This window comes from Empidonax traillii, unplaced genomic scaffold (genome assembly GCF_003031625.1).
Source record: "Empidonax traillii isolate 1590-97213 ecotype Southwest subspecies unplaced genomic scaffold, ASM303162v1 scaffold236:size2090792, whole genome shotgun sequence".
Lineage (NCBI taxonomy): Eukaryota > Metazoa > Chordata > Aves > Passeriformes > Tyrannidae > Empidonax > Empidonax traillii.
In genome coordinates this window covers 623,533-636,498 of record NW_020955429.1, presented here as the reverse complement: position 1 = coordinate 636,498, position 12,966 = coordinate 623,533, and the positions used below count along the sequence as shown (strand labels likewise).

The 12,966-nt window shown below is 45.7% G+C and overlaps 1 protein-coding gene across 2 annotated transcripts in view; it reads left to right on the top strand.

Moving 5' to 3' along the window:
- Nucleotides 1–3,498: 3,498 nt before the first annotated feature.
- Nucleotides 3,499–12,966, top strand: part of PTGFRN (prostaglandin F2 receptor inhibitor) — a 66,334-nt gene continuing 56,866 nt past the window's right edge. For both annotated transcript variants that reach the window (XM_027888315.1, XM_027888313.1), the window contains exon 1: nt 3,499–3,583. In XM_027888315.1, the coding sequence (XP_027744116.1) occupies nt 3,520–3,583 (64 nt within the window). In that variant the 5' untranslated portion in view covers nt 3,499–3,519. The remainder of the gene's footprint in view (nt 3,584–12,966) is intronic.

Below are 12,966 nucleotides of genomic sequence, written 5' to 3'. Positions count from 1 at the left end.
CATGTTTGCCAAGAGAAAAACTTAGCAAAAGCCAGCAAGTGTATGTTGGAGGAGTGGTGCAAGTAGGGAGTGGTTGTGTGTGGGTTTCTTTAGAATCAGGGTGTGTTCATGTTTCATGCACATTTCATGAATAATAACGTGTTTAATATAACAGTCCAATCTCAATCCTTCCCTGAAATTCTGCTGGCTAATCTAGTTACCCCCAAATGAGAGACGCCTTCAGCCTATGCATTATGCAGAAATCTAGGTATGAAGAAACACAGGCAAACATTTCTGCAGCATCATCAATAAATGAGTATGTGTTATCTACCCAAATCAACAACATGCTAAACACTGAAAGTCAAATGGGATGCCTTCTTGAGAAACAAACAACTGACCACATATTTACTCTGCATCTCATGAATAAACATGGAAAGTGCACAAAAACAGAGGAAGATATTTGTCTTGACTTTATACTTGGAGAAAGCTTCTGGCTCAGACTGGTTCTCATAGCTGAACTGTACAAAATGGAATTGGCAAGGGGGAAAAGTGACATAATCACATACATGTAACAATCCACTGAAAGTAGGACACACCAAAAGGAGAAGAAAACAGGCTTTGAAAGAGACGGTAGACTATCACAGTGGTCAGCTTCAGACCTGCTCTGTCATCTGTGCTGTCTATTTATCAGCCTGAGAGAAACAGCTCTCAAATTGAATGAGGGATCTCAGACACCTGCCTAAATTGTCACAATGTTCTGAAATGTATTTTAACACACCCTGCTGCAAGGCCGTGTACTGAGGAAGGAATGAACATAGTGATGAATGGCAGGATAAGGATGCTCTCAGGAAAAAACAGAGATGCAGAAAGAAACTTGGGGATTCAACAAGGATAATGAACTCCACAAGCTTTTTTGGGCAGTGTAGGAAGTTAATGGCCTAATTTCGTTTTTAGTTACGATAGAAGGGGAAAACGAAACAATGACCGAGAAAGGATTTTTACTCTGTGCACAGCATGAGTATATAGACTGCAATGACACTGAACCCAAGGTGGGTGCCTGCAAGTCAGAAAGCACTTAGAAACATTGGAGCGTCTGAAAAAATGCTGCAGCAGCTGAAATTGAATCCTACAGTGTGAGGCTTCAAAGGAAACAACCTATTCAGGTAAACAAGGAGAAGTGATAGGAGTGCCATGTATAGTTACTTATCCATGAAAAGGGATGGGTCTGCAGCTTTGCAGACAAAGACATAACGGGTTCTGATGTCTCAAATTTAAAGTTAGACCAAGTCAAGCCTGAAAGAAGCAGTTTCCTAGCAGCAAGGATAATTAAACATTGCATAAATTAGTAGGTGGAAGAAGGCACTTGCCATTACCTAGAGTCTTTAACACGAGAAGTGTTGTCTTTCAAACTCACTGATCCAGCTGTGGGGGAAAAAAAAATCTGTGACTTTCATATATGGGTCAGATTAATGGGTTACAGTGCCCCTTTTGTCTGGAAGTCTGACTATATGGGAGAAAACGTGTTTCTTACTGAAATAAAAGAGCGAGATGACACTTGTTGAGAATACCACACACGTCTTAGGATAGCGGGGGTTTCAAGACTAGAGTTTGATGAAGGATCTCTTGATGAAGCAGTTTAACCAGAATGATGAAAGTTGACTGGTAAGGGTGAGAGATCTTCTAACCTGTTTTATGATTTGACATAGGGATATATCTTGGTTTACAGAAGTGACATTTTCCAGTGAATAAAAAATGTATTTGAATGCTGGCCAAAGGAGGAGGTAGAGTGGAATGATTGGAAACAGGCAGCAAGAACAAGCAGGAATATGAGGGTATTGTAAACTTAGGTGAAGACAGCCTTGTTTTGTTTGGACAGTCTTTTCTCAGTCACACTTGTGGATTCAGCCCCATTTGTGGTCTGGGAGCTCAGAGAACTTCAGCGTGGACAGGATCAAGTGTCCCCCAGACACCTCGTGGCTGCAGCTGTGCAGAGATCTACTGTGTGCAGGAGCTCAGGTAACTGTGGTCGAAGGGATAAAGTTCTCCTCATCAAAGAAGGGTCTTGTTTCATTCCTATCAGGCAACACCCTCTCTACTGTAGAGCGTAACAGAAAGAATAACAAAGTCCAACCTAAAATCTAGTCTGATAGTCATGCTCAGTTAAGAACACAGCACACACTTCCTGCTAGTGGGAGCAAACAACCTTGCCCAAGCCAAGGCATGCTCAAGACCAAGGTGCAATGGAGATGCCAGAATAAAGTCTAAACTAGCCATTTTGTGTGGGAGCAGCTGCCCAAAACCACGCTTAGGCTCCAGAGATTCCCCACACTGGGAAATGTGTAACACGCACCCACCTCCAGCAGGGAGTCTGGGCAACAAACAGCAAAACGTGCCCAAGGAGAGCGCTGATTTCACAGCAAACGTGGCAAGGGGACTGAAACAGCAGACAACTGTCCAAGTTACCACAGAGCCTCCCAGCGCCTCAGCTCTTTGTTTTTACAAACAGGAAATTAAATCCCCCAGCAAACAAAAATCTCTTGAGCAGCCTGGGAAGAAAGGCGGTGGAGCTGTGGCACAAATACCAGGCTGCAATATCCCCTTATTGAGTTAACTGGGAAAAGAAAGGGGGAAGAAGCCGACTCTCCAAACAGGGCAGTGCTGCTTTTGGGGCCGCCTGGCACCGGTGGGGAGCAAATGGTATCTGTGCTCTCTCCCTCCTGACCCAGGCCATGAGCTCCCGGATCCATGAGGGAGCACAGACCGGCCCGTGGAAGGGCAGGGCACACGAGTGGGGCCGCCTGGCAGTGGGTTTTAAGGCTACACGTTCAGGGATGGGTGGGGACACGAGCAGACCCTTCAGATCGGGCTGTGCCCAGGTGTGAGGGAGCCCTTGGAGTTGGGGGGGTCTGCGGGGCAGCAGGAGCCCCGAGCTGGGGCTGTGTGAGGGCACAGGGACAGCAACGACTCCCCCATGTGTGTGGGGGTTCTGTGTGCAGGAACCTCGTGCTCCCGTGAGGAAAGGGGGTACCCCCCGACCCCCGCACTGGGATCACGAACACGAGCGTCCCCCATTCCACTGAGGCAGCCCCACAGGCGGGGCAGGAGCGAGGGACTAAACAGCGCCCCAACGCCAAGGGCCATTCCCGGAGGGACACCCTCGGGCGAACCCTGTTCCAGCCCAGGCTTTCCTGAGCCACGTGTGCGCGGCGCAGACAGGGCAGGGCAGCACCGCCCCTCACTGCCCGGCCTGGGGCTCGGCGGGCCCCGCTCTCCGCCCTCCCCTTTAAGGGGAGGGGGCCGGGCCGGCCGGGCCGCCCCCGCTACCTGCGGGCGGGGGCGGGCCCTGGGCAAAGTTTGTCTCTGTGGTTGGCTGCGCCGCGCGGCGCGGCCGGTCGGGGCGGGCGGGCGGGCGGCTCCGTGCGCTCGCAGGGCAGCGAGCGGCCGGCCCAGGAGCGCTGCCTCCTCTCCGGGCGAGCCCAGCGCGCCGCGCCCCGGTCCCGCCTGAGCGCAGGGAGAGGCGCCGCGCAGCCCTTGGCCAGCATGGGGCACCGCGGGGACACGGCGCCCTGCCTGCCTCTTCTCCTCCTCGTCCTGCTGCTGCTCGGTGAGCCCGGGGATACGCGGCCGGGGGGGCCGCAGGGAGGGAGGGAGGGAAGGAGGGAGAGAGAGCGGCCGGGGGTGGGTGCGCTGCCACCTTGCCCGCAGGTAGCGCTGGGGGGCCGGGCAGGAGCCGCCCGCCGTGTGCGGAACCCGGCCGGGGCGCTGCCCTGCGCGGGGCCGGGCTGAGCCGGCCCCCGGCGCCGCAGCCCCCCGGCCCCGCTGCTCCCTCCGAGGGGTTGCTGCCTTTGGTGTCTCCCCGAAACTTTAGGAGGCCTCCCCAGTATGGGGATGGGGTGCGGAGGGGCTGCCTGGCGCGGTTCGGGGTCCCGGGGAGTGTAACGTGGCCGTGTGTCTCTAGTGGCTCCTCCACGACACGGTGCGTGGGCTGCGGTCCCTCGCGGGTGGAAGCGGTGAAATTTCACCTGGCAGGGGGGAAGGGGCTCGCTGGAGGGCCGAGCGGGGGATCCTTCTCCTCCTGTCCCGGGAGGGGCCCCCGCTCCCTGCTCGGGTTCTCCGGTTCTTCCCGGCTCTCTTCCCGCCAGGCTCCCGGGGTTTTGCTGCCTCTGCCGGGAAGTTCTCCCGCTAGGAGATAGCGAGTGATTGTGTGATGGTTTATGCCGTGTTCAGGTAGTTGTGTAGCTGTCGTTGATGTGACATGTGGCATTGTTCCTCACCGGTGTCAGGCAGCGTGTAGAAATAAAGCAGGCACTACTACTGCTAGTAGTGGCTGGTGGTTTTTTTTCTTCTTTTTTCCTTTTTATTCTCCCCCCTCAGTGTTGTACTTTGCAGCAGCATTGATAACGCTTTTAAAAAAGTAGCAGTGAGTTTAAATAGAGAACCAGAAGACTGTTCGGGTTGGCTCTGGGCAGGCTGAGGTACCTCAGGTGCTGGTGAGCAAGCATCCCCAATTACTATATGCAGTTCTTGTTGCAGAGTGCTTGACTAATTTCAGGTGGCAAGTGTGAGACTCTTCCAGATTTCATGTGGAAGGAGTAACTAAACAGTACCCCAACCTTATTTTGCAACGTTCTTCTTTAAACAAAACTCTAGTCACTGACTTAGTTTGTGCGTGTACTTTTGACTTTGCTATGACTAATTTTTTTTTTTTTAAAGTCTGCCAGAGCTCTTTACTCATGGTTTGGCTGTTGAATCTTTCATAGCCAGGTCTGCAGAGCTGAGAGTTACAGCTGAAAAGTCAGCTTCCTAAACCTGGGCTCATCCCAGTCTTTCCTGAGGCTGCTTGCAGGCAATCGGGTTTTCTGCCTGCAAGTCAAGATCCTACCAGACATAGGTGTCCACTGTGCTTTCTCTTACTTGCATCTGAGGTTAGTCACCTCGTTTGTCTCTACAACGTAGGCATTCTGCCAGCTGAGGAAACAGTGGAGAACTGCAGAGCTCACCTGTAGTGTTTTTGTTTAGAAACAGAAAGGGAATAAGATTTTTTTCGAGAGAATGGTTTAGTAGGACAAGCGGAAAATCAAGACTCTCAGATGCTCAAGGTCATGCAGCAAAAAGTAAAAACTATTAAGGATGACGCACAACAGGAAAGTTGTTTCCTTCTTAATTTGAGATGAAATAGAACTTAAAATGGGCATGCACAGTTGTATGGTCACTGTTCATGATCTGGTTTGTCTGTCTGGGTGTTCAGAGTTGCCTTTCAGGAATTGTTTATTTTAGTAATTGAAATGGTGCTTTTAAAATTGAAAGTGCTTTTGTGTGCAGAATAAAAGCACTTGAACTTTAGTCTTACTTGTGGTGTGTGCTATGGTGTGGCTATTGTCTGATAAAATTACTTGATGGCTTCTATGAGATATTCCCAATATTAAGAGGTTGGGAAGGTGGTGTTTCTCTCCTTCTGGATGGGAGAATTATACTTTTGTGAAGCATTTCTAGCAGCTCTTCAGTGGAGAGAGAGAGGCTGGGGCTTTTTGTTAACTAATGTGCTGCAAGTGTTGGGGAATTCTTGTGTAAGGGAGGTAGAGGGAAGGAGCTGAAGCATGGAAGAGTTCTTATGAGTACTCGATTGTTTTGTTCAGATGTTTATGTGGAGGGGCTGCGTTATCTTAAAATAATGCAGCAAAAGGATGCAAATGGCTGAAGTATTTGGCTGTGGTAATTGAGAATGTTTTATCATCCGTTCTTCTTGAACCAGTACAGTTATAATCTGCTTGGTAAGGAGATTGTGTATCCTGATGCTAAGGCTTTATCTAGTCTGTCCTTTCTTCGCTCCTCTGGTGTGGTTAGGTCCTGAGAAGAGAGGGCAGAATGAGAGCATTTTGGGCTGCCACTGCCGGTGTCATGTGTGATTTCACTCTGCAGCCTATCTACCTAATTAACCTGTGAAATGCTCTGGAAACCAAAATATCTCTCCTAGGACAAGGCAGCCAAATGCAAAACAGGTACGTGGTGGTTACCAGGGCTCAGACTGTAAAGTAAACAACCAGCCTTCCAGCTCCTGGATTTTTTTTCCCCCCTGGTTCTTGTTTGAGGTTCAAGGTAATAATTTCAGTGGATTTGAAAAAGACTGGTTTTTGTTTAAGTGCGATGGGGCATGAGGAGAGCAGGTACTCAGTAGATCCTGGGGGAGAACCACTGATAATGGGTTTCCTAGAGATGGCCTTTTTCTTACTGCTTTTTAGACCTGTGTGGCACTTGCTGTCGGCTATGATGAAAGTCAGTTCCAGCATGCCAGAACCCCAGGAGCCATGTGTTTGAATGAATAAGAGTTGCTTCCTACATCTCCTATCTGAAATTATTTTTGTTTCTTTTCCTCAGAAGCTACAACAATTAGTCACTTGAATCGAGGTTTAATTCAAGCTTTGCAACAGAGAGCTTTTGGTAATTAGTGTAAGTTATTGTGATCATGCACTTCAAGGAAAAGTGTGCTTTAATCTTTTTCTGCATTTGCAGCTAAAGTGGAGGCATTAGAAAATGGGAGAGCCTCGAGGTTTAGGGCAGGGAGGCAATGTAAAGATGATTGCCCACGGAGTCTTCAAGGTGTGTTGGAGTGAAATCTGCTTCCTGTTCCCTTGCTGATGCCTCTCACCTGCTGATGAGCCCAGGGCTGGTGCTAGTGGCTTTTGCCTACCTGTTGTTGGAAGAAGGCAGGCTCAGATCTTCTCTGGTACTCAGAGAAGGCACTGACAGCTAGACCTGCCTACCTCTGTAACTTTAGTGGTGGTTAAAAAATCTCCCAGAGGAGAAATACCAACGAGACTGTCCTGGTCTCAAGCAGCTGCAGAGGCTGCTGAGGCATTAGAAGCGTGTAGTGAGCGTTGGAACTGGGTTGGTGAGGCACTGAAGGGCAGGTGGTTGTGCTGAGGAGGAAGCTCTTTCCCCGTGGTTTTGTCATGCTGATGTATTTTCTTAGTGTGTAGGCTGTGGGAATGGAAGGACTAACAGTGTAGTGAGTGTTTTTTGCTTTACATCCTGTATTCTTTTGGCTTGACAAATGGCAGCTTAGTCACCTTTTCTTGGCTCTCTTGTATCTCTGTAGGTGCCCTTCTAGGGCTCCTTTTTAGGGAGTGTGGGTGCTTTTTCCGAAATTCTTCGACCTTGTTCTCCAGGTTTCTTGATGGCTACATTTCAACATAGCAACAGCTTGCTCTCTTTAGGTAGCCTCTGTTGTATTTGGCTCTAATCCCTGAACTGAGGTATAAACCTGCCTGAACAAGATTTGAAGTAAGCAGTAGGGGTCATTTAAAAATGCAGCTACATGCTTGATTAGAGGGGAATGTTCTTAAAAAATAGTATATATCCACTTGTCTGGCTATGTAAACAAACATTCAGAGACATTTGAGATTTCAGCTTTCGCATCTAATAAATGTGTTGTTGATCTGGTTTTGTGTGCTTCTTTTTGTTGTTGTATAGTTGTGGGTTTTTTCCCCCCAATCTCCACAATCCTTGTCAAACACTAACCTGCATAACAGAAAAATATATTTTTTTTTTTGGTAGGGAAATGGTTACATATCTCAATAAGATATTTTTAGAAAGTCAGCGTTTTTCATTTGTCTTGTTTTAGATGCCTTTCAGTGATATATTTTATTGTGTGGGGGGTTCTGTGTTTTAGAAGGGAGGGAAAATGTCTGAAAATGTGAATTCTTTCTGATTCTGTATGGAAGTCAATTGCTTGAAAGTTAAGTTGGAGAGAACTTGAGGAAAACATTAACATGAACTGGGTCAAAATAGGGGTTAGATCAGTGTTTATAAAATCTCTAGTACTTTCAAAACAAAGATATTAGGTGGTATATAGTAAGACTGTCTATTGTAATGCAAATAAAATATCTGTTTAATACTTTGGTTTTGACTTTTATTAGAGATGAATGCAGTTACTTATCGGGCCCTTGTAGATGTTCTTATTTCTTAGATCTGTGTTAGTAAGTGATAAAAGTAATTTTTATAGAGACCTGTGAGGTGAAGTTGTCTAGACATACCAATGTTTCCATTTCTGTCCAACAATAAGCAGTTTTATGGATGACTCTACATCCTAACCTGAATAAGGTATCACAAAACTGGTTCAAACAAACCAGGAAGAGACTGTAGCATAAGCAGGTTTGGGGTTATTAGAATCTCCTACCGTAAAGAAGGAGTGAGCTTGTATCAATGAGATACTAAGTTCTCCATTCCTCCAATTTTTTTTTTGTAGTTCATTCTTTAGAAAACTTCAAATTGTAGCTTTCTTCCAAGATTTGAACACCTGCTGAGAAGAGGCTTTAAAATAATGAGATCAACTTTTAATACACTTTATACATTATGTTTTGCAAGGGGCAAAATCAGTTTCAGAACAAACTGCATTTGGGATAGGATGATCTGAAAAATAGCTGCTTAGATGCCAAAAGATAATGTCTTTCCAGATCATCAGCATATCTAAAATAAGATAAGAAGCAAGACAGAGGTTATGGAACTTAAAGTTTCTTGGCTTTTTGAGTTTCATATCAGAAACTGTCTTGTTCATTTACATGTAAGCTTTCATAATTGTAAAGCATAACTGATTTCTTCTAAATTAAGTCTGTGACAGGAAAAAAAAAAAAGATAACCTTTTTTTTTTCTCCACTGAAGCTGGAAGAGGTTTCAAAGCTGGGTTTCCAGTGGAAACTGTAATCAACTTTAAACATAATCAGAATGCTGTAGTCAAAGTGATCTAGATAAAAGGTAGAACCAGTGTTGCTAAATGACTTTGCTGAGTCTTGTGAAGTTCTAAAGCCATATATATGGTGATGCTTTTAGATTTGAGTTGATGTAATTGCCATGGGGACTGCTTGAAACTTGAGGTAGTGCTGCAGTCGATGCTCCTTTTCATTACACTGGATGAGGCAACTTACAGGCAAAGTCTTATGTGACAGGGTCTGAGGAAGCAGCCTGGGGAACAGTGTCTTTTGTATGCAGCAGCAGCAGCAAAATACTGCTGCAGAAATATGAGGAATTGCTGAAGCAAGCTGAAGTATTTGACTAGTGATAATCTCTGTGGCCAGATGGAATTTGCATGGATGCTCGAAAGGGTCTGAACTGTTAGCTGAGCAATGGGAGGAAGAGGTAAGAAAGACACACAGTCCTGGACAGGATTTCCTTTAAAAAGGAATCTGAGGGTGGTTTTTGGAATTAAATGACTTGTGAGCTTCAGGAATGAGAACTAATTAAAGACTGGAGCTCCCAGGCAAGCTGTCACAGCTGCTGATAGGCAGGGCTGCCAGCAATGCCCGTAGTATATCTGCTTGTTACTCTTTGTTATGAGTGCCATCTCTTAAATTGTTTATTATTCTGCAAGGCTTTAGGCATTCATGCTGAAATTTTCTTGGCTGGATGTCCACCACAAGTTGATTATTTTTTTTCCTTATGAAACACCACCCACCTCCCCCTTCCCTTAAAAAGTGCCAGTATTTCCAGTAGTTACACTTGGGGAGGGTTCAGGGAGAAGCCTTTTTTTTTCCCCTTTTCTTTTTGAGTCTTGCAAGTTCTATAATTTCTTTCTCCTCACTCTTGAACCAGTAGTACTCTCAGCTGCCAAGCGGAGAAGTTCTAGCACCTCCATGCTTTAGAACAAGAACTGGAAATTTGGCTGGAGAGTCAACTTTGCATCAAGAATGTGGCTTTTGCTGCTCTTAGGAAAATGTCCAAATTTGGCCACATTGTAAGACTTGGAAAAACATCAGTTTGTAAAAGCGTAGTAGGGAATTTGTCTCAAGTCCCTGGAGAAAGCGTTCTGCCATTGCTTTTAAGGTGTCAAAGGATTACAGCTGTAATTGGGGGTGGAGAAATGGAACCCTTCTTTTTATTTCAGTTTTCTGTAAATGTGTATGAAGTCTTCCCCCCCCCCCGCCTTCTGTTCTTTTTTTCTCTCTTTTGCCAAATTGCCCGGTGTTGGAGATGTGCTGGTCTGTGTGGATCACTGATCATAGCTGCTGTGAGAGTCTGCTGCTTGTAGGACACAAAGTGTATATATATCATCTTTTTATATGTAGCTTTAAAAAAAAAAAAATCAATGTAAACTTTGTGTTGCTTTTAACTTTTGTTCTCGGGCTTCTCTCAGGCTTTTTTTTCTCCCAGGTATCCATCATTGTCCTTTACTTCACACTGGCTGTAAAACAGCTCCTGCTGCTGTAGCTGCTTTTATGGCACTTTTTCTTTAACAGGCTTGATTAGTCTGGACTTGCCTTTCTGCCGACTTTCTTAAAGACGTGGTTTAGCCGTGCTGCTTAGCGCTTGCTTCTTGACTGTGATTTGCATGCTGTTTGAGTCGCTCTTTTCTTGCCGTATCAGTAGCCATGAAAAAGAGTTTGCTGGAACCATCGCTGAGGGTCGTGTTGGTGAGCGAGGGTCCGACTCTGACAAAAGCTGGCTCTGCTTAGGTTTACCGATCTTAAAAACCGTAATTGCCAATGTAAAGGACTTTTGTTTCCATGCATGTTCCATTGTTAGCTCCAACTGCAGAGATTTAGCGTCGTGTTTCAGTCGGTCTTTGATGCAATGTGGCTGTGGGGAATCTTTGAGCAGGCTGTAACACATTGTTCTCCTACACGCATTAAAATGATTGTTGCAAGAGAGGCATCCACGGGGACCTCTGCTAGCTTCTTATTGATGTGTGCAGTTTCATCTATTGACACACTACCCTTCATTATTACACAGTGAATCCTATGGCAGTGGAATTTGCTATTAAATCTGCCCTGCAAAAGAGAATTGGCAGGAGCCACTCTAAAAGCAGTGTGACCCCCTGCATTTGTGAAGAATAGCTTCTAAATATGAAACAGATGCTTCCGAAATTTTCAGGGTACCAAACATAATAACTTTGAGCAAAAAGTCAGAATTTGCTTAATTTGTGAGTAACCATTTAAGTTTCAATGCCCTTTGCTTCCCCCCAAAATATATGTCTAATCAGTACATATATTTATGCTTGAATGCAGGAAGAAATACTAAGGTGAAAAAGGGGGAATTATTTGTTAATGGAAACTGTTAGAATAAGCAGTGAGGTGTCTGCACTCTAATCTCTTCCCAGTGCTAGAGGGTGGCAGAGGTGGTGTATCCTCCTTTGCCTGTTGCCTTTGCCACAAACTATTTTGTGCTTTCAGAGCACCACCCATAATTTCTACCCAGATGTTGTGACATCCACCATCCCCCAAAAGAATCTTATGTTCTTCAGAAGCCCAGTGACATAGTTGTATTGGGAGGTGATGTCAGTGGATGGAATTTATGTATGTGTAAAGAGCCCTTATGTTACGTATACAGTGTTCTTGTTCACACACAGTTCGGATGGAGATCCAGATTAATGCAGAGTAAGAAGCCAATTGCATCAGCCTTGTTCCCTTTGATCTCAGGGTTTGGTTCTAGACAAGGCGTGCTGTACCTTTTGGCATAGAGAACTTAAGTGCTTGGAGCAGGCTTCATGGGTGAGAAAATAGAGAGCTTATCAGACATAAAATCACACTGTGAGTGTCTGGAGGTGGGAGGTAGCAAGATAAGCCTGGGTCTTTCATGTCTATCACAAAGCAGGGCTGTCACTAAATCTATTGACAAAGCCATGGTTGCTGGCTACTGTATTGATAGGCACCTGTCAATAGTTGCAAAGTTGCTGACATCCCTGGGTTTGAGGGTTTATTAATTTATTTAAAAAAAAAAAAAAAAGTTGAGAAAATGGCATATATAGCCAGGGGCCAATGTGCACAGAAGCGTGGCTGTTGCTGTAAGTTAGAGGTGGGAGAAGGAAGGTGAGGAGAGATTACTGGAGCAGGACACACTTCCCGGAGGGAAAGAAAAGTCGGGGAATAGCTTGTTTAAAGTGGAAGAATTAGGTAAAAGTATGTCTGCGTGAGATGGTGATGCTGGGGCAGTTATCCCCACAAAACAGCCTTGGTAAAAAACCACAGGTGTCTCAAAGCTCTGCAAGCAGACCTTGAAATACCCTAGTTTTCTAAGCAAAGTTTTCTGCTCACCACTGGCAGGTAAATGGAATATCTAATTGTAGGCTCCTGCAGAGTTTAAAACAAGGACTGAAGTGTGATGCATATGGCTGCAGGGTATGCTGTGGCATGTGAGTTGATGCTGGTGTCTGCCTTTTAACTCTGAAAGGGAGGGGTGAGGGGGGAGCTGCAGTAACTCTGTGAATAGAGTTATTGGGTGGGGATGGCCTTCCAAAATAGCCGAAGAACAAATGAGACTTCAGATAGTACCCTGTTTCCCGCTTATGACCAGAGGCTACAGGGCATGTGCCTGTTCCAGACTTTGCCCTATAAACCTATAAGGATCAACAGAGATAGGCCAAAGCTACTTAGAAAGTAGCTGTTAAAGTTAATTTTGAAGTATTTTTCACTGACCCTCCTCTTGCTGTGAGCAGTCAGCTTTTAGTTTGTACATGTAGAGAGAGAGTTTTCTCCCCGTCTGAAGCTGTAGAGACACCTCCTTGTGCATCTGGGCAAGGTCTGGTGACCTACAGATGGATTTAGGGCAGGTGCATAGGGCCCTTCTGTACTCAGACTTGTAAGGTAGATCCTTTCCTTGCTTTTAACAATTCCTACCCAGAATAAGAAACTAGCCCATGGACTTTGGCATATGCATGTTCCATAAAAGTAATGTGCTGGCTTCTCCTGTATTTTCTTCTTTTGTGCCTTGGGATGAAAACTGGCTTTGCATATGTAGGTTTGGCCGAAGTCCAGCATGAATTCTGTTCTCCCTTGAGTGGCAGTCTGGGGTCAGCACTAATCCTCCACTGTCAAGGCTGCCTTGTTGCTGTGGGATTTTGCTTGCAGTCCCAAGTGGGACTTTGGTTGAGTGACTGTCATAAGTACACAGTTGTTTCTTGGAATTAAATCTCTGCAACTGAGGTTGGCACCTCAGAGGAGTCTGGTAACGGGAGAAATCCTGTTGACTGCCCCTTGAGCTGAAACAATGCATTCAGAG